This window comes from Phyllostomus hastatus, unplaced genomic scaffold, assembly GCF_019186645.2.
Source record: "Phyllostomus hastatus isolate PE091 unplaced genomic scaffold, TTU_PhHast_1.1 phas_scaffold_21, whole genome shotgun sequence".
Taxonomy (NCBI): Eukaryota; Metazoa; Chordata; class Mammalia; order Chiroptera; family Phyllostomidae; genus Phyllostomus; species Phyllostomus hastatus.
The window spans coordinates 17,642,837-17,670,624 of NW_025334017.1; the positions used below are offsets into that span (position 1 = coordinate 17,642,837).

Genomic DNA, 27,788 nt, shown 5'->3' on the forward strand with positions numbered 1-27,788 from the left:
ATATTATAAATGAGAAGCCATTCTAATCTAAAGGTTCAATAACCTTCCCAAGATGACTCAACAGGGAAGAGGTAGAACTGGATTTGTCTGACTCCAGCTGAGTAAATCTAATTAGGTGGCCAGAACTCGGAACACTTATTCCTGAACTCCAAGTTCCCAGGCCTCCCAGGTGGTGGCATTTCACTGAATCCTGTCCTTATTTGAAGGTTGAATAAAATGACTCCAAATCCCCAGATTCAAACCCTCCCATTCCATCTAAATGTCATCCCAACCAACCACCTGGGACTCTTCACCCCAGTGACCAGCCCCCTGACTTTCCCCACTCCATACACCTGTTCTCGACAAGACCCAGTGCCTTATCGTTCCTGTGACCACCCTGCCCTCCTCGATTTGGTGGGACTGGGCGCTAAGATCAGAAGCTGGGATCAGCCCAGGATCGCTCCAGCGATCAAATTCCACCCCAAGATGTGGTGCCTCTCTCCCCAGAGCCTATGCTTGGCGGGGAAGGTCAGAGCAAGCCTCACACACTCCAGCATGTTCCTCTGTGTGTACGGGATGGGAAAATCAAGACATTTGTTACAGCCAGAGGTCACGGGGTAGCCAAGTCCACAGCCTCTCTCTCTCCACCCATGCAGGGTCCACATCATCTGTGTACACTGGAAATTTCCTCCTTAAAAATTATGCTTCCCTGAGGAAAAAAACAAACTGTGCCACCTGATTTGTCTTTCAAAGGCCAAAAGAATAGGCTTGATTTTACCTTCCCAGGTCTCCAGGGGATACAAGAAGGGCAATTAAGCTCATTATTTCCCCATCTGCTTGGTTTGCACGGCTCACAGATACACTGTCCAGTGGAAGGATCCTGAGCTGCAGTCCCCTCTGGCCCTGGCAGAGAGTTTAATCCTTACAGCTTCAGCAGAGATCTGCCTTAGGAGATCAGGCAGGCCAGATAACAATTAACTGAATGTGAAGCACCTTCTCTTCATGCTAATTGCAAACCCAGTTTGGAGCCTCCCATTTGTACGAAGCTTTTATCGTAATTAATCATTATTTTATGGAAGGGTGGTTACAGAGACAGTTTGGTTCAGATCCCCAGGTTGGGGGCACGCCTCCGAGTCTCTCCCAGGGTGACTCACAGATATATGCCTCACACCCATCTCCATGGAGGCCGTGACCTTCATCCAGGAGCGTCTGTTACCCGGGGGTGACCTCACCAACTGTCAAAGCTACCTCTTCTGGGGCCCCACAGCTTGTGGATTTATCTCAGGGCTGCTCTGCTAACTCTGCCTGTAACTGTTTCTGAGCTGTTGACTACCTTAAAAGGTCCCTTCAGAGCCTCTGCACATCCCACACACTTCCTGCTAACAACTGAGTCTGAGCTTTTCATGGCTGCTTGCAAGATAATTAAAACCCAGGGCCTGGAGGGTCAACTTTCTGAGGACGATTAGGGCCCCAGTTACCAGCCACTCACCATGAAGAATCATCTGAGCTTCACTCACATCCAGTGAACTGTTAACCTGACTTTGAACTTTAGAAGTCTGGAAAATCACAGGGTGGGAGTGGGGGAAGAGAGGTCATGGACACACTGGAGGGATCCAGAAGGTTAGTGGCCTTGAGCTAGTTACCTAACCTGTCCTCATTTGTAGAATAGAGATCCTACCGCCTGCCTCATGGGGTCGTTGTAGATAAAGTGCCTAAAACAAACTACAGGTGTGAGTAATGGTTACCCCATGTTGCTGGGCCAGCTCTGCACCCTGCCCTCCAGAACTAAGGTCGGGCTTCAGGCCCAACTCCCTCTGTCAGGGGTTCGTTAGGGGAGCTAGTTCTATCACCTTTAGACCGACACTCCCCATGTGCGTAGCAGGGACACACCCCACTATTTTCAGCCTCCCCACGTGGCACGAGGCTAAGCAGAATCCCTGAGGTGGGAACATTTCCTAGCCAAGAGGTTAATCGTTCTCAGAGCCTCCAAGTGCTGGGTAAAGGGAGTGTCAGAGGCAGGCTTTAGGAAGAAAGGCCTTTGAGGGGCCTGTGGCAGGAAGGAGCCCAGGAGAGCAGGCACAGGGGAAAGCAGGGGCTCAACCTCCAGGGCAGCGACGCCAGCCAGTCAGCAACATCCCTTCTGCAACATAACAGGGGCCTCCTGCCTTTAAGCTGACTCCCATTGGGGCCTCTGGGTCTAAGGGACCTAGGATGTCTCTGGGGCTTGGAAGTCTGTCGTATTTGCACATGAAGGCCCCAACCTTGGGTCTTCAATCCCATAGCAGGCCCTGGCCAAGGCATCTTCACAACCAGCTCCCTGGAGTCCTCTGGCTCTCCCTTCCTCCTCCAGCAGGAGCCCAGGAAGGACCCTGCCAAAAGCACAACCGTCAGCTCTCCAAAAAACAACACAGTCCGTTGTCCTTTCAGTGATCTCTGTCAATGATCCCAGAGGGCAGTGCAGCACAGCAGCCCAGAAAGGCATAGGATCAAATGCCAGTGACAAGTTGTGTGACTCTCTGCAAGGCACTCAACTGCTCTGAAACACAGTTCCTCCCCTGTAAAATGACAATAATAGTAGCACCAAGTGAGATTTCTGTAAGAGTCCGTGAGACAATGTGTGTAGCAGTAAGTGCCTGGCAAATGATAGCTATTTCACTGCATGGGAAAATCTGCGAGGAGGGAGCAGAGTCCTAGACTTCAAGCCCCAGAACAGAGAGCACAGGACTGGGAATCAGAAAATCTGGATTTAGACCAGTTCTGCAGCTTAGTAGCCGCACATCCTTAGACCAGTCACTTGATCCCCATGTGGTGGGAAGGACAACATCTCGCAGTGCAGTAGCAGTAACTCGTGGGAAAGAAAGCACAGCGGTCAAAGGCTGCTGCAAGTCAGGCTCATTTCACAGACTCACAGAATGTTTGAGTGGCAAGCAACCTTGGAAATCATCTTCACAAGGTCATGTAATGCTTTATGTAACATCACATCCCTCTCCCATAGACCCTGCTATATAATCAAAGCTCGGTAAATGTTTATTTTTGAATTAATGGTTTTAGCCCAACCCTCTCCAGTGTACACAGGAAACAATCCTGAAGCATAGTGGTGACATTTGTGGAAGAGGAGAGGCTGGTCTCAGATCTCCAGTGTCTTGCCTCCTGCTTCATTCTAGAAAACACCATCCTCAGTACCAAGAGCATCACCACGGCCCATTCATTCTCAGTGTTCCAGCTTGTGGCCTTCAGCACATGGGTCATTCATCCCCTAATCTGACCCTCTGGGAAGCAAGGCTAGTCAGAGCCCTCCCAAAACCAGTCTTTAGAGAGCCCTGGATCACCCTGCTAAGTTAAAAATTAGTCATTCCCACCTTACCTGGAGTTGATGGGTTTGCTATGGTCCTGGTGGGCAGCCATTCATTTCCCAAGCACTGGGATTTGAAATGATAAGAAATACAGTTGCCTGCATGGAATTTGGAGAAGCAGGAAGAGGGGGCAGCTGGCAACAGAAAATGAAAAGACACCCATTTTTGAAAGTCACAAAAGGCCCTCAAATCAATGACAGATTTATAACTATGCCCTACGGAAGGTAAGCCATCCCCATGAACACAGGCGCTTGCCCAGCCCCCATGTCTTTCTGCTCCCAACCACTTCAAGCCAGAAGCCTTCAGGCACCAAGAGTTAACAAACTAGGCACCTGGCCAAAATCATGGTAATACCTGCCAGTCTGCAATAGCCAAACTCTGTCCTATGTGTTCACAGGGACTTCTAAAACACAGCTCTGTATGGCGAGTCATGACAAATTTAATCAAGATATGAAAATTGAACAACCTATGTTTTATGTTCTTGCTACTTTAGAAAAACACTGTCCATTTTTGGAAGCTGAGAGGCCAGCTTTTCAAAAGACTGAGCTCTTTCTACCCTAGGGAGCCTTATCAGGCCTTTGTCTCAGGCTATGCTCATCTGGCTTTGAGCATAGCCAGAAGTGACAGTATCATACTCCCAGGAAGCTTGTTCTGGACACCACTCTGCTGCTGAATCAGAACCTCTGGGACAGGGCCCTAGGTTCTTCAACACCTCTTTCCCATGGAACTGAAGTTTGATAACAGGTCTGCACTGCCCTTACCCCAAGAGTTGGTGCTGGATCACTAAGTACCAGAGAAGGAGAGGATGGAGGCATTGATGCATTGAGAGAAACAGGAATGACTCGATGCCAAATGTGGTGGTAGTCCTAGAGCCTGGGAAGGGGATGAGGCTTCAACAGGGCTATCACAGGCTTCCACCATGCCACCCATAGGCAAGAGAACTTCAGTTTGGGTTCTTAGCCAGGAGTGGATGCTAAGAGATTTAGGAAGCCAAACTGAGTGCACCACACCAAGCATGAAGTCTGAATCAAGAAGAAACACAAAATCCCAATAGAAAAAGTACTACTAACAAAATAGATAATAATAGTAATTAAAAAAAAAAACCTCCCAGCAAACAATAGTTCAGGATCAGATGGCTTCACAGGTGAATTTTAACAAACATTCAAAGAAAAATTAACACTTATCTTTCTTCAACTATTCCAAAAAATTCAAGAGGAGGGAAAGCTCTTAAGTATAGTTCACAAGGCCAGTAATACCCTAATTCCAGAACCAGATGAATACATTACAAAAAGAAAATCATGGGCCAATATCTTTAATGAACATAGATGCAAAAACCCTCAACAAAATACTAACCAACCAAATTCAGCAATACATTAAAAAGATCATACATCATGATCAAGTGGCATTTATTCTGGGGATACAAGGTTGGTTCAATATCTGCAAATCAATGAATGTAATATGCCATGTAAACAAAATAAAGAATAAAATCATGTAATTATTTCAATAGATGCAGGAAAAGCATTTGAGAAAATCCAATGTCCATTTATGACAAAACTCTCAGCAAAGTGGGAATAGAGGGAACATACCTCAACACAATAAAGGCCATATGTGACAAACCCACAACTAACATTATACTCAATGGGAAAAGGCTGAAAGCATTTTTCTTTAGATCAGGAACAAGACAAGGTTGTCCATTTTTACCACTGTTATTCAACATAGTATTGGAAATCCCAGCCACAGCAATTAGACAAGAAAAAGCAATAAAAGGCATATAAATTGGAAAGCAAGAAGTAAAACTGTCATTATTTGCAGATGACGTGAAACCAATGAAACACCAAAAAAACTACTAGTACTAACAAATGAATGCAGCAAAGTAGCAGGACACAAAATTAATATTTAGAAATTATGTTGCATTTCTATACACAAATAACAAACTCTCAGAAAGAGAAATAAAAAAAACAATCCCACTTCTCCAATTGCATAAAAAAAAATACCTAGGAATAAATTTAACAAAGGAGGTAAAATACCTGTACTCAGAAAATTGTAAGACATTGCAGATAAAAAATTTTTTTTAAAAATACAAATAAATGAATAATAGCATACACTATGCTCAAGGATAGGAAGAATTAGCATCATTAAAATGTCCATACTGTCCAAAGCAACATATTGATTCAGTGTAATACTATCAAAATACCAATGGCATTTTTATTTACAGAACTAGAGAAAATCATCCTAAAATTTCTCTGGAACCATGAAAAAACCCAAATAGCCAGAACAATCTTAAGAAAGAAAAACAAAGATACCTGATATCAAACTATTTAATTACTATAAGATTATAGTAATTAAAACAGCATGGTTGGGCATAAGAACAGGTACATAGATCCATAAAACATAATAGAGGACCAAAAATAAACTCAAGCCTATGTGATCAATTCACCTATTACACATGAGGCAAGAATATACAGTGGGGTGAAGATTGTCTATTCAATAATGGTGTTGGGAAAACTGGACAGATGCATGCAAAAAATGAAACTAGATCACCTTACAGTGTATACAAGAATAAACTCAAAATGAGTTAAAGACTTAAATATAAGACTGAAAACCATAAAATTCCTAAAAGAAAACATAGGTAGTAAACTTCATGATGTTTCTCTTAGTAATATTTTTTTCTGATATATCTCCTTGGGCAATGGAAACAAAAGAAAAAATAAACAAAGTTTTATCAAAGTAAAAGTTTTTGCACACAAAGGAAACCATTAACAAAATGAAAAGAGAGCCTACTGAATGGAAGAAGATATTTGACAATGATATCCAATAAGAGGTTAATAACCAAAATTTATAAAGAACCCATGCATCTCAACACCAATAAAACAAACAATCCAACTGAAAAGTGGGCAGAGACCTGAATAGACATTTCTCCGAAGACGGCATACAGATGGCCAACAGACATGTGAAAAGATGCTTAATGTCACTAGCCATCAGAGAAATGCAAATTAAAACCATAAGGAGATACCACCTCACACCTGTCAGAATGACTTTCATCAGTGATTCAACAAGAAACACCTGTTGGTGAGGATTTGGCGAAAAAGAAACCTCCATGCTTGGATAGATTGCAAATTGGTGCAGCCACTTTGGAAAGAAGTATGGAGGTTCCTCAAAAAATTAAAATAGAACTATTTTATGACCCAGCAATTCTACTTCTGGGTATTTACCTGAAGAAATAAAAAATACAAGTTAGAAGAGGCATATGCACCCCTGTGTTCATTGCAACATTATTTACAATAGCCAAGATATGGGAACAACACATACTCAATAGGATATGTTGAGTACTCAATAGTACTCAATAGAGTACTCTATAGAAAATTGGATAAGAAAGTTGTGGTACATATTTATAATAGAATATTACTCAACCATAAAAAAGAATGTAACCTTACCATTTGCCACAATTTAATGGACCCAGAGTGTTTTATGCTAAGTGAAATAAGTCAGACAGAGAAAGACAAATACCATAAGATTTGACTTACATGTACAATCTAAAAACAAAATAAACAATAAAGAAAACATAAACAGACTCATAGATTCAGAGATGAGTTGCCAGATGGGAATGGACTTGTGGGGCAGTGTAAAAAATGGGAAGGGATTAAGAAGTACTAATTGGTAGTTACAAAATAGTTACAAGGATGTGAAATATGGCATAGGGAATGTAGTCAATGATATTGTAATAACTATGTATTGTGCCAGATGGGTACTAGAATTATCAGGGTATCACTTCATAAATTACATGTCTAACCACTATGCTGCACACCTGAAACTAATGTAAATAATATTGAATGTCAACTGTAATGTCAAATTAAAAAAGATGGGAAATAACAAGTGTTGTGAAAGATATGGAGAAAAGGGCCCCCTGTACACTGTTGGTAGGAATGCAAACTGGTATGGCCACAGTGGAAAACAGTCTGGAAGTTACCCCAAAGTATTCAAAATAGAATTCCTATATGATCCAGCAATCCCACATACATCATATGGGATTATTAATACCCCTTCATACATGCATAGCCTGTTAATAACCCTGTAAAGACCTGAATACTCTTTAGAGACAACCAAGCACTTTTGCTTGTCTCATCCTGTCATCTTAAACACACTGTGGGGTTGGTATCAGTTTTCTTATTTTATATGTGAGGACTTTAAAGCTCACTAGTGATTAACTAAACCAGGACTAGTGTCTAAGGCTTTGAACTCCAAGCCCAGTGTTCTCTGGATGTTAAGGTATTTGCAGTTATCAACACCTCTTCCACAATTCCTTCACCTGGCAGAAGCCTGAGCCCAAGACAAGGAAGTTTCGATAGTGTTCTGAGAGGGGCCAAGTCTGGAGGATGGCCTCAGGAAGGAGAAAGGCCCAGGCAGGATGGCAGAGCTCCTCTCAGAGCCCAGGAGACAGGAAGCTGCCTGACTCCTGTGATGGGCCCAGGTGCAGAGCATGTGCTCTTGCAGAAAATCATGGAACCAGGACCTGGAGGCCTGGGTTCCAACTCAACTGGATCACTAAGCCACCCTGAGCAAATCCAGGGTCTCAACTTCTCTCTGTACAAAAAGGAGACAGAGGCCTGGTATTCCAGGTCCTCGGAAGCTCTAAATTGGTCATTTTTTGGAGTGAATGGGTTTGCATGTGCTACCGTGAGACCAAGAATAATCAACTAACATTATTGTGGAGAGTTTGGCTAAACCACTCCATCCATTTTGTTTGGCCAAGTGACCAGCTGGAGGCCTTAAACTGACACTAGCCCCCTCATGCAAGAGCGTGCCTTGGGTTAACAGCCCACAGAGTCTCACAAGCCAATAGAAGTTTCTGGTATAATTTCCCTAGCAGCCTTTGTGCACAACAGTCTTTCCAGCCCTCTTACCACCCTGCCTCTTAAATAAGACCCTCTTGCAACTTACCAAAACGACTGCTCTTTTTGGTTTGAACTGACAAATCCTGTCTTAGCCAGAGAACCCCAAAGCACTCCACCCAGGACCCTAATAAAGGCATGTGCCCCAGGTCCTGCCTCTGCCTCGCACCCTGCCTTGACCTCCCCGTGTGGCCTCTCAAAGTGTGCGGTGTGCTTTCTCCAGCACCCATGAATAATGAACTTCTCTACTTCTGTTTCCCTTGCCGTCTTTTTTGAATTGTCACTCATGATCCACACTGTGTACTCCACTTAACAAATGTTCATTTAATATGTCCTTAACAACTAGCTACTGCCATCCTTATGAACAAGAATCTTGACTGTGACTCAAATAATTCACACATGACAGTCACCATGTGCCCCTCACCCAGTGAAAAGTGAAGTAATGTTCAGGCCACTCACCTCCTTCCTTGGGTTGCATTTCATGGTGTTGCAGTTCTTATTCAGAATGAATATGGACACCTTAGGGCCACTCCTTCGTTTTCCACCTCAGCTCAAAACCACTTTTGCCCAATCATTTCTCAAATAGTCCAAGCTCCTCACATTGCTGTTACCAAATATTGGAACACAGAATGTTAGGCAACCAGCTCCATCTCATAATCCAATACAGGAATCACAAGGCAATTTCCTCTGGATTTTTTAATAAGATTTCCATTCTTCCCTTATTGCTTTCAAGTCTGTTTGGTTGTGTGTTTTAGCCAAGTGAGAGCTGGCTGCTTACACAGCACTCCTCACAGCTCTGCGCCTTGCCCAGTTTCTGACATTCGCATGCTTGCTCTTATTTTGTGTCCATGGGTACTCATGATAAGGTGTCCTGTGCCAACATTCACATGGGGACTATAATCCCCTCATCAGATGTTATTTTAAGACATCTGCCATCTTTAAAATTATTCCCTGCCTTTAAATGAGGCTCGTGTAAATATATTCATGTGTGCACATATAGTATATATGTAAGTGTAGGTATATATATATGTACATGTGTGTGTGTACATATATAACATTGCAAATATTGGGTTGGCCAAAAGTCTGTGTGGTTTTTCCATGAAATAAAAAGTCATATTTTTCATTTTCACCAATGACTTTATTAATTTGGATATTTTGAGTATGTCGGCTATCTCCAGTGTGGTATATAATGTTGACTGTTCTCAATTAATGTCTCAATTTGATTGCTATCAACTTCAACTGGTCTACCTAACTGTGAAGCATTGTACATAGAAAAATCTCCAGCACAAAACTTCTCAAACCACTTTGACATGTTCAATCAGTCACAGGACCTTCTACATCCATACACTGCACAAATCTTTTTTTGCATTTCAGTTGTGTTTCTACCTTTCTTGAAATAATAAAGCACAATATGCCAAACATGTTGCATATTTTCTTCCATCTTCAATATTCAAATGGCTACACAAAAATTCACCAGTTTTGATAAGTTTTCTAAAAAATGCACACTGATATGACAGCTGTCACAATACAATCTAACAAAATTGTTTCAAATGAAGTTAAAGGCAACTAAGCGCTACTAGAGCCATCATGCAGTAAAAACCGAATAAACTTTCTGGCTCACCCTGTACCTGTCAAGAAAGTGTGTTCTGAAGCTGTTTCAAATTACCCAAAAGGCAGCCAGATCTCTCCAGGTCGAACAGTTCTCTTAGGACCTCCAGATGATACTAGGGAAAGTACTCTCAGTCCTCCTGCATTTTGATTTTTTAAAAAAACTTCAAACCAGTGGTAGAAACTTCAGGAAAACAGAAGACGCCAGCACACTTTTATTTTGACTGACTTGACCACAATCCCAGCAAACGTAAGTTACCAGTTGTCTTGAGTTTCAGAAAGGCATGTACCGCTTAGATACTCCGTGACCTTGGTAGATGCTGAAATAAATTATATTCCGGACAGCAGCCCCATTTTTGGAATATACTGGAAGGTGGAACAAGATGAGATGAGAGTCTACTTAGGTTATTGAAGCTACTCTAAGTGCAGTACTATACTTTTCCTTTAACTGAAAGTCCTGTCTTTCCCACCTCAACCCTCCCCAACACACACACACACACACACACATGCATGCACATGCATGTACATGCAGAGACACCCGTGCCGACAGTACTCCTTTGCTAAAAGCCTCAAGTCCTTAGTTCGCATACATTTTTCCCTAGCCACATTACAAGAAAAGCAGGTAAGTAATATTAACCTCCTTATTTCCCCAGGGGTTAGACTGACAATTGGTTAGAGTCTAATGGTTAGAGTTTCTTGCTATTCTGTGGCTGTTTTCTAGGCAGTCACAAAGTTGGAATCTGCACCCTCACCCTAGTGTAATCTTGTTACTAGGGCCCCAGGTAACACAGGTCTGCCCACTCTTCTGCTTTTCTCTTGCTCTGTCATTTGCACCACCGTCTGGCTGTTGAGGCTTCAGGCCACATTGTTTTGTGAATTCTCCTTGAATAAAATTTTGAGCACTGCCAGATATATGCACTCTATAAGTCCAGTGAGCACCTCAAATGGACTTCCTGAGGGGAGGGTTCCACATTGTTGACCTCCTTCTCCCTGCATGGAGTTTGCTACTGAGTACACTGGGCTTGCTGTTCTGGTAGCTTCTCCACTGGTCTTCTCATGGGGGATCTCATGCCTTCCAGTTCCTGCCAGAGCAGCTCTCCTGGGCAACGTCCTGAAGCAGCAACTCTTCATTTGTCACACCCCTGTTTGAAAACATCTAAGACTTCTTAAGCAAATCCAACCCTCTCAGCCTGCAAATTGCCGTATTCGACAGCTGCTCTCCAACTTATTTTCTGGTTTACTCACTCTCCATCTCTTAGAATAAATTAAGCACTTTACATTTAATCCTCACTATAATCCTTTGAGATGAGTATAATCCTTGTTTTTCAGATGAAGAAATTGAGGCTTATTGAGGCTAAGTAACTTGCCCTTAATAACCCGATGCATTTCACTTTCTAGGGCTCCTGATGTTACCATAAATCTGGTGGCTTAAAACAACAGAAATGTATTCCCTTGCAGTTCTAGAGGCTAGAAATCTAAAATCAGCTGTCAACAAGCCATACTCCCTTGGAAATCTACAGCTGCTGATGGTCCCAAGTGTTCCAGGCAGTCCTGGGCTGGCAGCTGCATCACTTCAATCTTTGCCTCTGTCTTCGCATGTTTTTCTCCACATGTCTCTTCTGTGTCCAAACCTACCTCTCTCTCTCTCTCTCTCTCTCTCTCTCTCTCTCTCTCTCATCTTATAAAGGCACAGCTCATTGGGTTTAGGGCCCACCATAAACCCAGGATGATTTCATCTCAGGATCCTTAACTAATCACATCTACAAAGATCTTATTTCCAAATGAAGGTCACATTTTGAGGTGGACATGAGTTTTGGGGTGGGGGCACAATCCAACTTACTACACCCAACAAGTAAGAATTTGAAACTATGTCTATCTGATTCTAAGCTTCACACATTTCACTTCACTTAACCACCTCCCAGAAAATCCTAGCCAGATTGGACTTCTCTCAGTTTTCAACACGGATTTTTCTCTCTCCTGCCTCTCTGCCCTTGTTCATGTTATTGTTCCTTACATAGACCAACCTTTCCCTTTTTCTTTCCTTCAACCAACCCTACCTCTTGAAATTTCAAGTGGCCTCCAAGATCCAGCTCAATGTCACTTCCTCCAAGGAGAAAGTCAAGCAAGGATTTCTTTCTCTCATCCAAGTTTCAGCTGCCTTACTTCACATGTCTCTGCTGGCCCTCCTTATCTTCTACATCATATTCTAGGCTTTGTGCAGTTGTCATCATTTCCCACAATGCCCACTTGCACCACTATTCACAACTATGTCATAAGCTAACTCTATCATAGCTATATCATGAGATTCTTAATGGCAAAACTGCCTCCTCCCACTATGCACTCTACAGAGCACTTTGTGCAAGCAGTGGCTGGCTCCACAAATTTAGCCAAGTGAATTCATAACCTCCTGTCTCTTTCTTCATATTAAAAAGTTCATCATGAATTAGTAAACCAAAATACAGGACGCTTAAGAACAAAACTTTCCTCCATGCTCCTACTTCTTCAAAATGGAACTTTTAAAAATAGCCCAATTTACTTTTCCATATCAAATTCAATCATTTTAATAACAATTTTTCTTTCATTTGAGTTTTAGCTAATGGCAATAAATCTAGTCCCTTCCAGGTATTTCCCCCAGAGTTTATATATTTTTCCTGTGTCCAATGCCACCTTCTCTGACTTTTCAGAACAAATTTACTACTCTCAAGGGTGCCAAGGCCAGAACAATATCTTACTTATCATTATGGACCCAATACCTGATGGCGCTCAGATGCCCAATAACGCCTGAAGAATGCACGAGTAAATGAAGGTGTAAGCACTGCACTTGAGAGAAGGGGTCAGCGCTCACCTAGGACGATAACTTACACTTCTGCAGGTCTCACATTACCCTCCCACACCCCTGTGAAATAGGCTTTGTTGCTATTACCATGTCATAGGTGGAGAAACAGAAGCTAAAAGATAAGAAAGTTACTCTTGGTCACACATCTAGTAGGTGGTGAAACCAGATTATGACCCAGGTCTGTCTGACTCCAGAACTGTAGCTCTTCACCAAAAAGCCTCTCGGGTTGTAGTGCGGCCTGCACTGTTCTGCCCTGGCTCAAGCTGAGGGAGCATTGTGCAACAATCCTGAACTCGTCCTTAAGCTTGGGAGGCATGGGAGCTGTTGGCCATTGACTGTGAAGGTCAGAAATAAGTGAAGAGGAAGGTCAAATCTGAGAACAGAAAATACTGTAGATAAAGAATAGGTATGTGTAGGGTGAGTGTGTGTGGTATGCTTGATGTGCGATCTATGTGTTTTTTATTCATTATGTGTATATGTGTGTGCTGTGTGGAAGGTTGTGCTGTGCCTGTGCTTTGTGTGTGCTGGTGTGTGTGTAGTGTGTATGGGAATACATGGCATTAAAAGGGCTGTGTCTATGGGAAACAGTTCTGTAAGTATATGCAAATGACTGGAGCCACATCTGGACTCCGGTCCTGATGCAGACACTTAACATCTGAACAAACTTAGGCAAGTCATTTGTCCTTTAATGTTCACTGTAAAATGGCCCACCAACCCCATGGGCCCATTGAGAGAATCCATGCAAGGGGAAGCACTACAAAAGCCCTGACAGATGCAAGGCACTGCACTGAAGGGGGAAGAGAGTAGAGAGAGAAAACAGGACATAAGTAGCAGCCCCCATTTTAAGGACTTTCATTCCAACAGAAGGAGGCAGACTCTAATTTATGCACAATGGAAACAGGCAACAATGAAAACTGACATCTCTTGGCCTCTTTACAGTATGGCAGGTTAACAGGTAGGTGTTATTAGCAACCCCATTTTGTGGCTGAAAACACGGAGGGCCAGAAAGGTTTAACCTGTAACTACTCCAAAGATACACTCATGCTAAATGGCCCAGCCAAGCTCTCCCCGAGGCCTGTGTAACCTGAATCACTCCTTATCACTTCCCTGTACCATTTCCTCGTGCAATTCAGAGAAGTAACGTTCACAGATGGGCACTCTTGCTCTCAGCTTTGGAAAGGAGGAGAACGGGCCACTGAAGTTCAGCAGAGACATCTTTCAAAACTGTGTCACTTCAGTCAATATGCAAGGCCCCATGATTGTCACTATTAGTACATCTGATGACAAACTCAGGAAGATTCGGAGGTGAGAGTGAGAGAAGGAACATGTAAGAGCCAGAGATGTGAAAAGGGAACACAAGCAAATTCCATTCCAGGAAGAGGGTTACACACCATGACTGGATGGATGTCACACCAAAATGCCACCAGAGAGGCGAATTTGGTTAAAGCCTTGCCTGGCTAGATCTCAGGCTGAAAATCATCAGTTTCTTTTTTTTTCCCCCTAATCCTTTATAATGTCCTCTAATGCTTTAGTCAAGCTTAGGACTGTGAGCCTCAGGGAGCAAAGCAAGGCCCATCTGTCCAGCCAGGAATTTGCCAATGTAAAAAAACCAATCTGGCTTTTACTGTAACTTAGCATTTAGATGACTCCCCCTAATACTTCCCAACTGCATCTGCCAAAAATGACTTTGCATCATGTAACTCATGGCTCCAAAAGGAGAGGCATCAGGGGTACTCTTTAAAATAGGTAAATACTGGGCTATGGCTAATGAAAAGAAGAAATAAAATGATAGGTATATTTCTTTAGAATGTGCTTATTCTAAAAGTTATATCAAAATATGTAATCATAATCATCCTGTTTGGGAAGGAAAAACATTTAAGAATACCTTTTTTCAAAGATTTTATTTCTTTTATTATAAGACATATAGGTAAAAACTTGCATATTCTGAAAAAGATAGAAAATGGTAAGAAAATGGACATTTTTCTTATTAAGAAATATGTCATAAATATGCTTTATCAAATGTTAAAATGGTTACATTTTGCAAAATAACAATAAATAGAGCAGAGCTGTAGCATACAAGTGTCAACTCAAAGTACTGGAAGTATTTATGTTTTGTATTTTATAAAAATTCAGACCTTTGATTATATTTAAAGTTTTAGCTTTTTGCACTCCAGATTACCAATAATCCGGATGTTACAAATATTTTTAAATATGGCCTTATGAGTGTAAAAAGAATGAAACATAAAAGGTGGTTTAATTAAGTTGAATTTGATTAAAATAAATTCCCCAAAATAAAAACTATAAGATACAGAAGTACACATATACTTTTTGAAACACATAGCGGTACATGTATCAGTTCCCAGTTCTACAAATTTCTGAATCCCCAGCTGTGGGCACTGAACAAAATGGTTTGCAAGCTTTAGCTTCCAGCAAGCTCCACAGTTTCTTTTCACAGCCCGATGGAGCAACAACAGTCACAATGAGCCCAATGCCACGGTCCTGGCTTTGGGAATATAAGGTACAGAGAAAGAAGTTCTCCTTCATTTGAATAAACCCTTTGACAGGTTCTTATATTTGTTCATGACCCATTGGCCTCAAATTCACATATCAGAACACTGGGGAAAATTTTAATAATGTGAAGTTCTTTATCTAGACATTCTTTTATACGCTTCAATTCTCTACTATCCAAAGGAAAGAGGAAACACGCGTGAACACCAAACACATCCTCTAATGAGTCTTGGGTGTTCAGATAGCAAGGTCAGGCCTTTCCTGCAAATACTGACTCTTGACAAAGATCTTTCAATTCCCATGCATTTTGTTGCCCATGAGGCAAACACATTAATTCCCTGCTGCAGTAGGGGAAGCCACATCTAACAATATTTAATGATCCAATCTAATATAGATTATCAGTCCCAATGGCCTTCAACGATGTCCCTCAGGGAGACATCTGGGTGACTCTGGGTGCCTAGAGCACAGATAGGTCATGGCAGGATTTGGACTTGAGCTTGAAGGCCATGTTCTTGTTATTTTTAGCCACAATCTTGCCCCAGAAGCGCCTGGCTTTCCTGGGGATGCTCTCCCTCCTTTTCTGGTAGGCCAGCCGCCGCTCGTTCTTCTCTTTACTGTCCCGCCGAAGGCGGACCTGTCGCACAATGCCCTCAAACAGCTCCTTCACGTTGTGCTGGACAGCCGCGGAGGTCTCGATGAACTTGCAGTCGAACACCACCGCACACGCTCTCCCTTCTGAGGGGAGGATGGAGGGAAGAAGAAAGTTAGGGGGGCTACAGAGTATGACCTCACATAGCACAAAGCCAAGCTGGAGGATTCATGCTTTTCAATGGTCCTCACTGTAACTCTAAGGCAGTCACACATGCAGTGAGCACGGGAGGCCCCTAGGCCACATGTCCTCCGAGGGCACAAACAGAATAAACAGAAGCAAAGAGTCTCACAAGGAGATTCCTGGAAGCAGGAGAGATGGGCTTTAGGCCTGGTCCACCAAATTCACTGGATGAAGGTCCCATTTCATCAAAAGGGTAATATTTATTGTAACAGTAAAAACTATAGCCTTAGTTTATTGCACTTACTATGTGCTGGCAACCGCTTTATAAATATTTTTAATGATCACAATCTTGAAAAATATGTTACCCCCCTTGGGTAAAGAAACTGGGGAGCAGGGCGGTCTTTGAAAGCCCAGGGCAGTCCGCATGGCCCGAGAGAGGCACGTGTGGGTCCAGGCCTGTTTCTGCCCCAAGCTCACGCTCTTAACTTTTTCTCCTGACTCAGTTTCCTGAATTGAAAAAATAAGAATCCTACTACTTGGCTTTCTCTCTTAAAAAAAAAAAACTTTTTGAAGTTTTGAAGGGCTATTTTTAAAAAATATTGAGGATTTCACAAATATATGATAATAGTTACAGTAAACTATATGAACGAGGTTTTCTGGAAAAGTCTCAATTGTAAATGTTCCATTGGCTTAATGACCATGTGTCCAAGCTTTAGTTTGGAAAAAATGATTACCGTAGACACTCGTTTCCTAAGGGTAAGACATTCCCAAATGAGCTGTGTCCATTAAGCCTGTAACAGGTTTCTTTTCTCCTGAGCAGAGCCTTGCAATGCAGTATTCTATTTTTAACCATTGTACCGAACCCAATAAAAGATGTCTTAACTGAAATTTAGGAAGCAAAGGGTAGGAGCAGCCTGAGTAGAATTCTTATCCTCAATGAAACTCTTTCTCACAGTTCCCCTAAATCAGAGTTCCCATTATTCTTGCATAAAGATGCTATTTCTACTTCTCTGAACCTCTGAGTCTCCCTGGAAAATAGGAAGGACCAGGAGAAAAGGTTTGAGACTTCCAGTAAACCCTTAAGTATGGTATCTTCCCTAAAGGAATTCCAGGCAAACCTTTGGGTGTGGGGAGATTAGAATTCTGTAGGTAGACCAGATGAACAAGGGAGCAGCACCCAGCAGAGGTCATTGACTGGGGATATAGGAGTCTTAGAGTATACATAAAACCCTACAGAGCATTTGAATGAGTCCCTGGTACCAACTTCATGAAAGAGGAAGGGAAGAATAGCTGTTTGAAAGAAAACGCAGGTGACCCAGAGATTGTCTCTAGGTATTAGTACTACTCCTCTTACCTGAAATAGACACTTCCCGGCACCGCACCAGGTCACTTTTGTTGCCAACCAAAATTATAGGAATGTCCTCTGTCTGCCGGGCCCTGCGGAGCTGGATTCGCAGCTCGGAGGCCTTCTCAAAGCTGGCTCGGTCTGTGATGGAGTAGACGATGAGGTAGGCATCCCCAACTTGCATGCAGTGGTCTTGGAGCCACTCGTTCTCCCCCTAATGAAAGGAGAAGACCTTGTGTGAGCGCAGGTAGGCCCGGTAAACAAAGCATCGGTTTGCAAAGAAACAATACGTGCATCCTAAAGTACCCTTGCTGATATGAGAAAGAAAGAAAACTTAGTCAGCTCCCAAAATGCATTGGTCTTCCACGCTGCAGGTGTCTGGCGGCTGTAAAGACTGCTGGCCCTTGAAGTACTTATGCCAAAAAGGTCTTACTGTCCAGTTCGTCCTACAGCTTGACTTGATAAATTAGACAATGTCTCTACCAAACATTATTTCCATTTTCTACCGAAGCTACTAAAAATGTGCTCTTTCCGACTTACAAAAGACTTCTTTTTGTCTTTCCCAAGTGGTAAAATTAAGAACCCTCTGTGAGAATAGAAGAGTTCTCAACAGACAGAAAGTGCAGCATATGAGTATATGCACAGAAGCCCCAAATCTTTAAAAAGCAAATGCTGAAGGCTAGGATTGAGACTGTCAACTTCATATAATGTGGTTTTACATAGTTTTAAATTACTATTCATATTTGTTGGCACTTTCCCTAAAACAAATATCCTTTTTTTTGTATTTTTTTAATATAACTAGGGGCAAATCACTGCAACTCACTTATTATTCAAAGCTCATTTGTGAATGACCTGTTCCTGAGAACAGTCTCATACTTCAGAAGGAAAAGCTTTTAATCAAGAAAATGAGCCTACCTCATCTGGAACACCAAGAAGGCCAAGGTCACCCCTCATACCCAACAGCCTGTTGGAAGGCAAACCCCGAAGGAGTATACAGAGAGCTCCGGGCTCCTCATACCTTATTTTCCCACATGTCCAGGAGTATAATTGTTGCACTTTCCCCATCAACAATCAGTGTTCGCTCATATGTATCTTCTAGAAAAGAAAGAACAGTGACTTTGAGTCAGACAAATAATAAGATTCTTATATAAGAGGATATGTAAAAAATGTGATAGAAAATAAACATACTAAATATGTAACTAATTATAAATAACCAGATATTCATAAAGGCAGATGATGCTTTATCACTTTGAACAACACTCTACACATACTCCTCTAGTACTATAAACAGAATGCCTAAGTCCCCTGCATATGTATCACTAAACCAGTGCCTTGCTGTGAAAGGCACTCATTTTCATCATTCCTGGACCTTTGATACATGAAAACCATTACGAGTGTAAACTCACGTTAGAGCTTTTGACTCAGATTCAAGCTCCGGCACCATAAGAAAACACTGGCTGCCCAGTGGAGCTGTGAGACACGCTCATAAGCCTTACAAGGAAATCCACTATACCTTTCAGTGTCAGTGGGGTGATTACTGAACATCCACAGCAATTTCAGGAACTTTGAGCTCAGAGACATTTCTCTTCTTTTGAGGCATGCAATAAAAAAATCTTGAGATTACCCCTGTTTTGGTTAAAGTTTTCCTCCTTAAAAAAAAATATGTTTCCCTCGGAATAAACAGGCTTGTTTTTCGCTCTAAGTACAGCACAACCTCCAGCTCTACTTGGTAATGGAAACTTTCCTTTCTACACTTAAGCCCAGATTGAGTGCAGATGAAGGAGCACAGTGCCATGGGCCAGAGCAGCTCCAGCCCAGAAAACTCAGTGCACGGGGCGGGGGACTGCGCGAACTGGAAACTTTGCAAGATTCCCATCAACTCCAAAACTGAGCCCACCCCACTCTATTTTCACAATGAGGCTTCCTATTTTGAATTTCATCATTTGAAACTTATAATTTTTACAATGATTTTTTCCCATTTTTCTTGCTGTTCTTTTTAACTGGAATCTGTTCCCTCAAATGTCCAAAAGACTTGTTCCCCTACCTGCTTCTGCATGGGGCGGTTCCCTGACCATCTATTTAAAAGTGCAACACCTCTTCTCCACTCATAGTCCTTACTCCTGTTTTATTTTTGTTATTGTGCTCATCTCTATTTAACATGCAACCCATTTACTTTATTTTATTATTTTATGTTCCCCTCTCTCCCAGACTGTTAAGGCATAGATGGGCACCTGCACTGTTCACTGCTATCATGCCCAGCACTCAGGACAGTGCCTGCTGTATTGCGAGTGCTCTGTAAATACTTATCAAAGGAATGAATGAATCGTAAATATGGCATTGTGGCTATGACCACAGACAAACCTAAATTAGACTCTGAGTGCCATCCCCTATTAACTATGTGGTTCTGGACCACATAAGCTCTCTGGGCCTCCAGCTGTGAAATGGGACTCATAAAAGTATCCACACCTTAGGGCTGTGTGGCAACTACATACAAAGTAGAAATGCAATACCTGTTAGCTGTTATCATCACTCCTGCAGATGCCAGCAGTTGGCTCTTGCCATACTCATGCTGTCAGTAGATCCTAGCTTAAAAGCATTGCATTGGGGGAACCAGGTCATTTCTTTTTTTTATTATAGTGAGGGGTTCTAAAAAACAGTGTTCCTAGTTTACTGTTTTTTCATCTCTAGGAACTAGAATCAGGAAAAGGAAAGAAAGGAAGACGTGGACAGATGAGAAGAAAGTTAACCAGGAATGGCTCTTTCCGTCAGTTAGGTGTCATTGCCCTCATCAGTGGTAACTGTTTCCCACTGGGGCATTAAACATTGGTTACACCCACTGCCCACCGTGCTTGCTTCCCACAATACTCAGCACGCTTGGGACCTCCTTCCTGGGGAGCAGAGCTTCATGACCTCAACAGGCAAACCAATATAACCAAACGGCTGTGTAACTCAGAGCCTGAGCAGGACAGATGGGCAGGTGGGGCGCTTTCTCTAAAGCAAAGGACACTCACAAAAGCACTTTCTCTGCCCTCTGCCCACCACTCAAAAGCAGGTACAAGGGATTCGCTTGAATCCCTAGTAGCTGAAATAAAACATACTGTATTCCAACAGCTAAGAGAAAAGCACACAAACCATCTCTTGGTTTGTGAGGAATCAGAACAAGTGGAGGAAAAAATGGACTAAGGATTGCATCTGTAAAAGCAGAGCCAAACTGCTTTGCTGTTCTGGAAGGTTCCTGACAGCAGCATTCTGTCTGGACTTCCCGCTGCCTGAAAATCATTGTGCTGGAAACTCGGGAGCCTAAAATGATACATCTCCACCCTGCTTTGTGCATTTGTCCCACACAGGGGTTTAAACACTGCCTCCAGCTACGCACCCCAAGGAGTCTTCAAACACACAAAGCGTCCTGCCAGACAGCCTTCTCGCTAACTTGCTGAACTCTAGTTTCTCTTCCTCCCTTAGTCACTCACCTTTCAGATTTTTCAAGTGCTAATCAGGTGAGGAGAGGGGAAATGAAAGAATATGAAATTCCAGAAGAGACCTTTGAAATTGGGTCTCTTCTGGACACACCTGGGTTCAGGTGTGTGGAGAAAAGGTTGAAGCCCACTAGCGCCTCAGGCTTTTCAGTAACCTGGGTCGGGGATGTTCTCAGGTGTTCTCCATGGAAGCCCCTGAGGGTATGCGCTCCCACTCAGTGTATCAAGACAGGTCAAACTGACGGGGGTGGGATGGAGTTTCTGTGATTGGGTAATTGCGGCTAATAGCCACATTTCCCAGGCTGGTGCACCTAGATTTGTCTTTCCTCCTGTCACCCCCATTGCACCCTCCTGCCCAACACTGGCTCGAGTGCTGTGTGTAACACGTTCACAGCTCTCAAACCGGGCCCTGAAGCCCCTCAAAGGTTCTGAGGCTCCAGCATCCCTCTCCCCGCAAACTCTCACCTGCTTTTAGCTTTCACAGCCCAGGGGATCTTCAGGAACCCTGGAAGGAACACCTGCTCTAAGAATATTGTCCTCTCCTTTAGTGGCTCATGTCTCCTGTGTGTCTCACAGACCCCTGCTAGGAGCGACCAAAGTGGATGGGGATTATGAGCAATGAAAGTGCCAGTTTTGGAAGATAAGGCCCAGGGAGAGGGAATGGTAGGTTCAGAATCAGCTTTAATTAATGTTCATTTCACACTTGCTATGTGCCAGGCACTATGCTACGTGCTTAAGATGTTATCTCCTTCAATCCTCTTGGTACCTGTGAAGTAGGTATTGTCCCTATTTTACTAATGAGGAAGCCCAAAGAGCATATCTCATGCAAGAGCACCCAGCTCATTCACTGTGGAAGCTGGGATCCAAGCCCACTTCATCAGACGGTGCGTCCAGGGCTCATTCGGGCCCTTCCTGTGTGCATGTGTGCTGCCTTCTCACCTGTCTGAAAAGTTCCACATCCTGGTTGTTTTTAGAGACTACCTCTTCCATGAACCTGTTCTGATTTCCATAGCCAGAAGTAATCATTTCTCCTCTGAATTCACACAGCACTGTCCTTGTATCTCTTTCAAGACACTTATCACACTCTATCCTGAGTTATAGTTGGTGTGTATCTGATCTCCATTGCATAAACTGTAAGTATCATTGGGGAAGAAGCCCCATGACCCTACGTGTCCCACAGTGCTTCACCAAGTCCATGGTATCTGTTCAGTAACTGTTTAGAAATGAATGAATGAATAAATAACTGAATGGCATTACCTGTGCACACAGTCATAAGATTATTGCAATATATCTGTACAACATCCATCTTTATTAGGAGAAATAGTGATGAGAGTATTGTGCAGATTTTTTGCTTAAGGTTAATGCTGAAAAAAAGAACAGTGTAGGGTATGCCTTGCAAAATCCTCCCCTTGGGAAACATAAAGCCAACTAGTGATTCCAACAGCCATCTACAAATAAGGGATGCAATCCTATACAGTATAAATTAAGTTACTCAAATAGGACAACACTTTAGACAGGTCACCTGAGAAGCTTCTCGTTGTCAAAGATTCTCTGGGAAAAAAATGCATGAACTTGGACAACATTGTGGTATTTGCAGGGGGCAGGAAGTAGGGGGAGGTAGAAGAGAGTATGGGGGGATAATTGATGATGGAGGAGACTTGACTTGGGGTGGTGAGCACACAGTACAGTGCACAGATGGTGTGTTGTGGAATTGTGCACCTGAAACCTGTATAATTTTGTTAACTAGTGTCATCCAAATAAAAAGGGGAAAAAAGATTCTCTATTTGAAGAGATATGGAAAGGAATCTTCCCTCCTCTCCCTCCACTAAACAAAGAGGTTTCCCAAACAGAAGCCTCCCTTCCAAGCCCAGGTATGAGTTGGTCTTCTTAACCCTCTGTGACGCCTACGGGAACAGTACCTTCCACATAAATACCATTCCACTCTAACTGACTGACATTTTTGAAAATCTGCTATCCACTAACGTTTACAGTTCCTCCCTCTCAAAAAGCAAAAACAAAAACTTTCTGTTAATCTCTTCCTTATGTCAATCCCCAAAGGGGTTTTTTTGTTACTTCTTAAGGTTTTCATGAATTTCACCCTGCTCTGAATTATAGCCACTGACATTTAGTGGCTTCCTAAGAGAGTAGGTTGTACCTTAGTCACCACTGGTGACCACAGACTCAGACAGAGCCAGGCATGCGGCTGATCCCAGCCCAAAATGCTGTCGTACTTAATAGCATTTGGACGCTTAACCCAAGGGCTGCAGGGAACAGAGAAGGGACATAAGATTTGGGGTCAACAACTAGGTTTGAGTCCTGACTATACCATAGACTAGCTTTTTCACCCTGGGTAGGTCACCTGACTTCCTAAGCTTCCATTTCTTCACCTGTAAAACAGGGATAATAAGTAGCAAATTGGTTCAATTTTACAAACATTATCAAAAATGCTTATGGGAAGTACTTAGCACAGTGCCTGGCACATAGGCTCCAAGTCAATGGCAGAATGAGAACAATGCCAAACTAAGATGATAAAACCCCAGGTTCTAATCCCAGCTAACCCACTTGGTACCCCGGAGGCACGGTTTACTCACATGAGCACAAAATTTTGTGAGGGCCAAAATCAACAACAGCAAATACAGGACACCCATCCCTCCCTTGATTCTTGTTTAGCTATAGTTCCTGAGATTCCAGCATAAGAAATCAATGTTCTATTGAGTCATCATTTGTAGCCCAGTTCAGGAGCTTGCCTTATGAAGCAGTGAATTCCCTGACACTGGAGACAGTCAAGAATAATAAACAGTTAGTGGAAGTGGGGAGACAGTACTAAGCATGGAGCAAGACTCCTATGCAACAAGTACGTGGCAGAACTCTGTGATTCAACGGTGAGTCGCAACTGAGTGTACAGACAGACCATGCCATCTGGGCAAGCACTGGAAGGTTCTTTCTTCTTGTCTACAGCTGCAAATAGGGATATTCTGCAACCACCTTGGTCATGTATGTGAATAGGGACACACAACCACCCTGGTCATGTATGCTAAGATGGAAACCATGGCTGAAAGACACAGTATGAATACCACAAACACTTAGGATCTTCACATCACTTCCCAGAATATAGCGCTACACATTACGTATATTTGAGGCATTCGTGCACTTTGGAGACTATGCCACCTCAAATCAGTTCTGGAAGTAGGCAAGGCTTAAATAGTAAGTATCTTAAATGAGATTGTACAGGGACAATCATCTTGAAAAACTGTAAAACTCTATACAAACATATGTATCATTATTGTTATCATTCAACAAACTTTTTAAAATATTGTATTATTTCAAATACAGACTAAAAACTCTCCTACACCCTCAAAAACCTCTAACACTGGTGGAAATGAACTGATCCATCCACTTTTCAGTTTGGTTTTAGGACTAACCATGGAAAAAAGCTACGTCTACACTGGTCTCTTGAAAGGTCCAGGACAGAATTGGCAAACGCCAGACGTGGGAGCCTGACCCACTCGCTCTGCCCTCTTTAATCAGTGCCCCCAGTCCCTTTAGAGCTGGAATCTAAGAAATTCCCCTTCTGGCCCAGAGTTTTATCTATAAGCATTTTTATTTTATTGTCCCACGGGCCTGTGCCAGGGCTTTTCTGGGGACTTCGCTCCCTGGCCAGTGCCGAGAATGCATAATCGCAGTTCTCAGCTCTGCGGATAAATGACCCACCCACTTGCTCTTTCTGCCTGGACCACTGCTGATGGACAGAAGCCTGCTGGGGCTGAGCCACCTACCTCCCAGCACCTCGCAGTCGCTGTCCATGCTGTCATGCACGCCTGCAAAGATGTTAGCCAGAGTGGACTTGCCCACCCCCTGCTCCCCTATGAGCACCACCCGGTAGTAGGTGTTCCCCGACTCAGAGGAGATGACTGAGTCTGTGGAGTCAGAGGACCAGCTCCGGCGGCAGTGGTCGTCAGGGGCAGCAGGGTGATGGCTGTACTGGCTGTACTGGTAGGGCTCTTTCTGGACCATCAGATGCCTGCCATCCGCTGGGATGCTCCAGCGCTGCTGCTGTGGCTGCATGCCCACAGTGCCCTGGCGCATGGTGACATTATTCAGAGTCATTGTTGGGCCCTGGAGAGCAAAGTGGCCAAAATGTTAGCAGTAGTAAGCCTGAGCAAGAGCTCGGGGGTCTCAAACATACAGTCAGCAATTGGTGACATTCTTTTAAGTGAAGTGAGATCCAAGTAGCCCTAACATAAAGGTACACCAGTGAAACAGTCCCCAAATCCAACAGGCTTTCAAATGGACACATACATACACACAATCATACACACGCAAAATTAGTAATTAGCTCCTCAAGCGGATTGTCATTTGCAAAGAGAAAAAGCACCGTTAGCATCATCCACTGCCCTGGAGCCTCCTCCATCCTCAAGGGAGCCTGGGGACCCCCACTCAGAGCTGACACAGAGGCAGCAAGAAGGAACCACAGCCTCCAGGAATGGCCTGAAAATCCACGAGCTAATGCAGCTGGGAACCAGTGGGCTAGGTTAGCTGCTCTTGTCTAAACATGGCTCTTAATTGCACCAGCGGCCAGCAGGCTTTTGTGCCTTGGTGGGAAACACGTGGCAATGACATCACTCCCCCTGGCTGGACTGGACAAGCACTTATTGGAACTTCCATGTTTAGTCAAGTTGCCCTAATACTCTCCAACTGCCTGAATAAGCTATTATTTAGAAGTGATAAAGAATTAGTTTGAGGTTTATGCCTCAGCTCTGCCCTCTTGCCCACAGATACCACATTTTAAAAATCCCAGCCTTAAGCCTTGTCATTCTGGCAGGGAAATGACCTGCTCCCATTCAGACCTATCATATTTGCAGAGAAAATGCTTTCCTCTCATTACACCACGTCCTCTCCCAGTGTTCCTTAATTCAACTCAGATTTCCACCTCGGAGCAAACCAGAGGGCCACAGACTCTCCTAAATGACATTCAACAACTTGGCAACAGCTTTCCCTTTGCAAGTCTCCCTCCCCTGACACAGAGGTCTCTTCTGCCAGGCTACTGGAGATAAAGCACAAGCATTTTCATTTTAATCAGCCAGACCCACTCACGAAAGAAGACCACAGACACTCCCCCTCACACCCTCACCCCACACTCCACACCCCAACACGTCGGCCTCTAGCCAGGACGACCCGCCCGGTTTCTTAATCTTACAAGCAGCGCCTCAGTTGGCACGCTTTTATCTAAACAACAAAGGCATGGAGTATCACTGACGGCTGCCCTCTAGGAAGAGGCGACCCTCCTACGGAATTGAACTAAAGAACCTGCTGATAATCAATGGCTTCCTTTGCACCTTAAAGACTGCCTCTGCCCCGAAAAACCAGAGCCCACGGCATGTTCCAGGGGCTCTGTTCTCAACTTAGAAAGTTTTGCGCCTGGGAACGCCCACTCCCTCCCCAATCACTCCCTCGCGGCGCGGTGAGAGGCACCCCCTCCAGAAGCGACCCTTACCTGGCTCGGCCAGGTAGGCATCCGCGTATCTGTGCGTCCACGCACGGTGCACGCCACGATCCAGGGCCGCAGAGTGCGGGATACTCGTGCAGAGACAAGTCGGCTTCAGGCCCGCAGCCGCGCTGCTCCCCGTTTATAGCCCGCGCGGGGCTTTTCCGTGACGTCAGTGCCCCAGGCGGGAGGGGCAGCTCTGCAGCAAACTCCAAGTTGCAGCCGCTTTGCTAAATCAGTTACTCGCAGTCATGTGACTACTAGCCCCTTTTGAAAAATAACAATGCAATCCCAGGCTGGCAGTTTATTTTGTTTTATTTTATTTTATCTGGTGGACTCAAGGAGATGGAAAAATACACCAAGTTAAGTGCCACTTCTCGGAGCTTACCGGCAAAGCACTTCCAAACTGCCCAGGAAAAGGATGGAGGAAAAGGCAGGTTTCAGCTGTGAGCCTGGCTTTGCCAAAAACAAACAGACAAACAAGTAACAACAACAACAAAAAAAGAAAACAGGGATCAGCCAGGGGCGCGGAGACGTCAGCTTCTAGGATGGAGCAGCCACCTTGAGTGGCCAGGACTGTGTGAGCTGCATCTTCTGCAAGGAGAACTGCCTGAGCCAGTCCCTGTCACTTTCTCAAGGAAAGGCGGAGGAAGGGGAGCCCTGCACTACCTTTTTGTTGCCCTGTTCTGACAGGGATGCAGAAAGAATGGACCAGAGAGGTGAAGAATGGTGACAACACCTTGAAAGGGACAGTTTTGAAAAATAAATTCATTAGGCTCCACCAGATTGTGCTAAATGTCAGCCCTCCTGCTCTGGGCCAGGATGCTGAGGCTCCTCAAGCAGGGAATATAATCAGTATTCAAATCAGCACCATCTCTGTGCCGGGAGCTTGGTCCTGGGCATGGAGCCAGTCGGTGCCTCCTAGCCACAGGGAGGATCCCTGAGCTAGACACTGGGGCCCACTGTCCACTGAGAGTTCCTGTGCATAAAGGGCACAGGATAATAGTAACAACCACTGTGACTACCATTTGCTAAGCACCTCTGAGTACCTGTTATCGATAGGCACTGTTAGCCCTCTGCAGTGCCTCAATCCTTATACAGTTTGCAAGGCGGATATATCACTACCCCCATTCCCCACAGGAGAAAAATGACACTTGGCCAGAGAGCGTGCCCAAGGTCACACAGCTTGTATAAGTGGCAAGAATCAAGATTCAAAACCTGGTGCGCCTGTTTGCACTGTGCCACCAGCTAAAGGATTTCAGTGACTTCCTTCTGGAGACATGGGCATCCTCCAGGTGCTGTGTTTGGAGAAGACACTGGCCTTTCCAACGCTTCCATCCTCTTTTCCAACAGCTTCACCTCTGTGTTGGCTGGTGGCTCCAAAAAGCAGCCAAAGGCACCAGCATCCATTTGAGAGTGGCCAGACTGCTGTGAGTACAAGCCATTTTATTGTCCTGCAGGCAACTGTCTGCTTTGGGGACTATCCCAGTTACAGCTGCTGAGACCTACCAGGCCCTAAGGTGGCAAAGGTGGAATC

At 43.9% G+C, this 27,788-nt stretch overlaps 1 protein-coding gene across 1 annotated transcript; it reads right to left on the reverse strand.

Moving 5' to 3' along the window:
* Positions 1-14,598: 14,598 nt before the first annotated feature.
* GEM (GTP binding protein overexpressed in skeletal muscle) lies at positions 14,599-26,391 on the reverse strand. Its single transcript, XM_045861201.1, has 5 exons — positions 26,261-26,391; positions 24,543-24,882; positions 18,309-18,385; positions 17,300-17,504; positions 14,599-15,908 (listed from the first exon to the last, which is right to left on the reverse strand). Exons 1-5 carry the CDS (start codon positions 26,279-26,281, stop codon positions 15,631-15,633), a joined length of 921 nt encoding a protein of 306 aa, XP_045717157.1. The 5' UTR covers positions 26,282-26,391; the 3' UTR covers positions 14,599-15,630.
* Between the last annotated feature and the right edge of the window lie 1,397 nt (positions 26,392-27,788).

Bases quoted from the DNA above. Each gene is read 5' to 3' on its own strand.
- GEM (XM_045861201.1), bottom strand. From the start codon at position 26,281: ATGCCTACCTGGCCGAGCCAG. The intron at 18,386-24,542 runs GTAGGTGGCTCA...TTTCTTTTCTAG, and splicing joins CGACTGCGAGGTGCTGGGAG to AAGATACATATGAGCGAACA. The intron at 15,909-17,299 runs GTAAGAGGAGTA...TCCTCCCCTCAG, and splicing joins CCGGGAAGTGTCTATTTCAG to AAGGGAGAGCGTGTGCGGTG.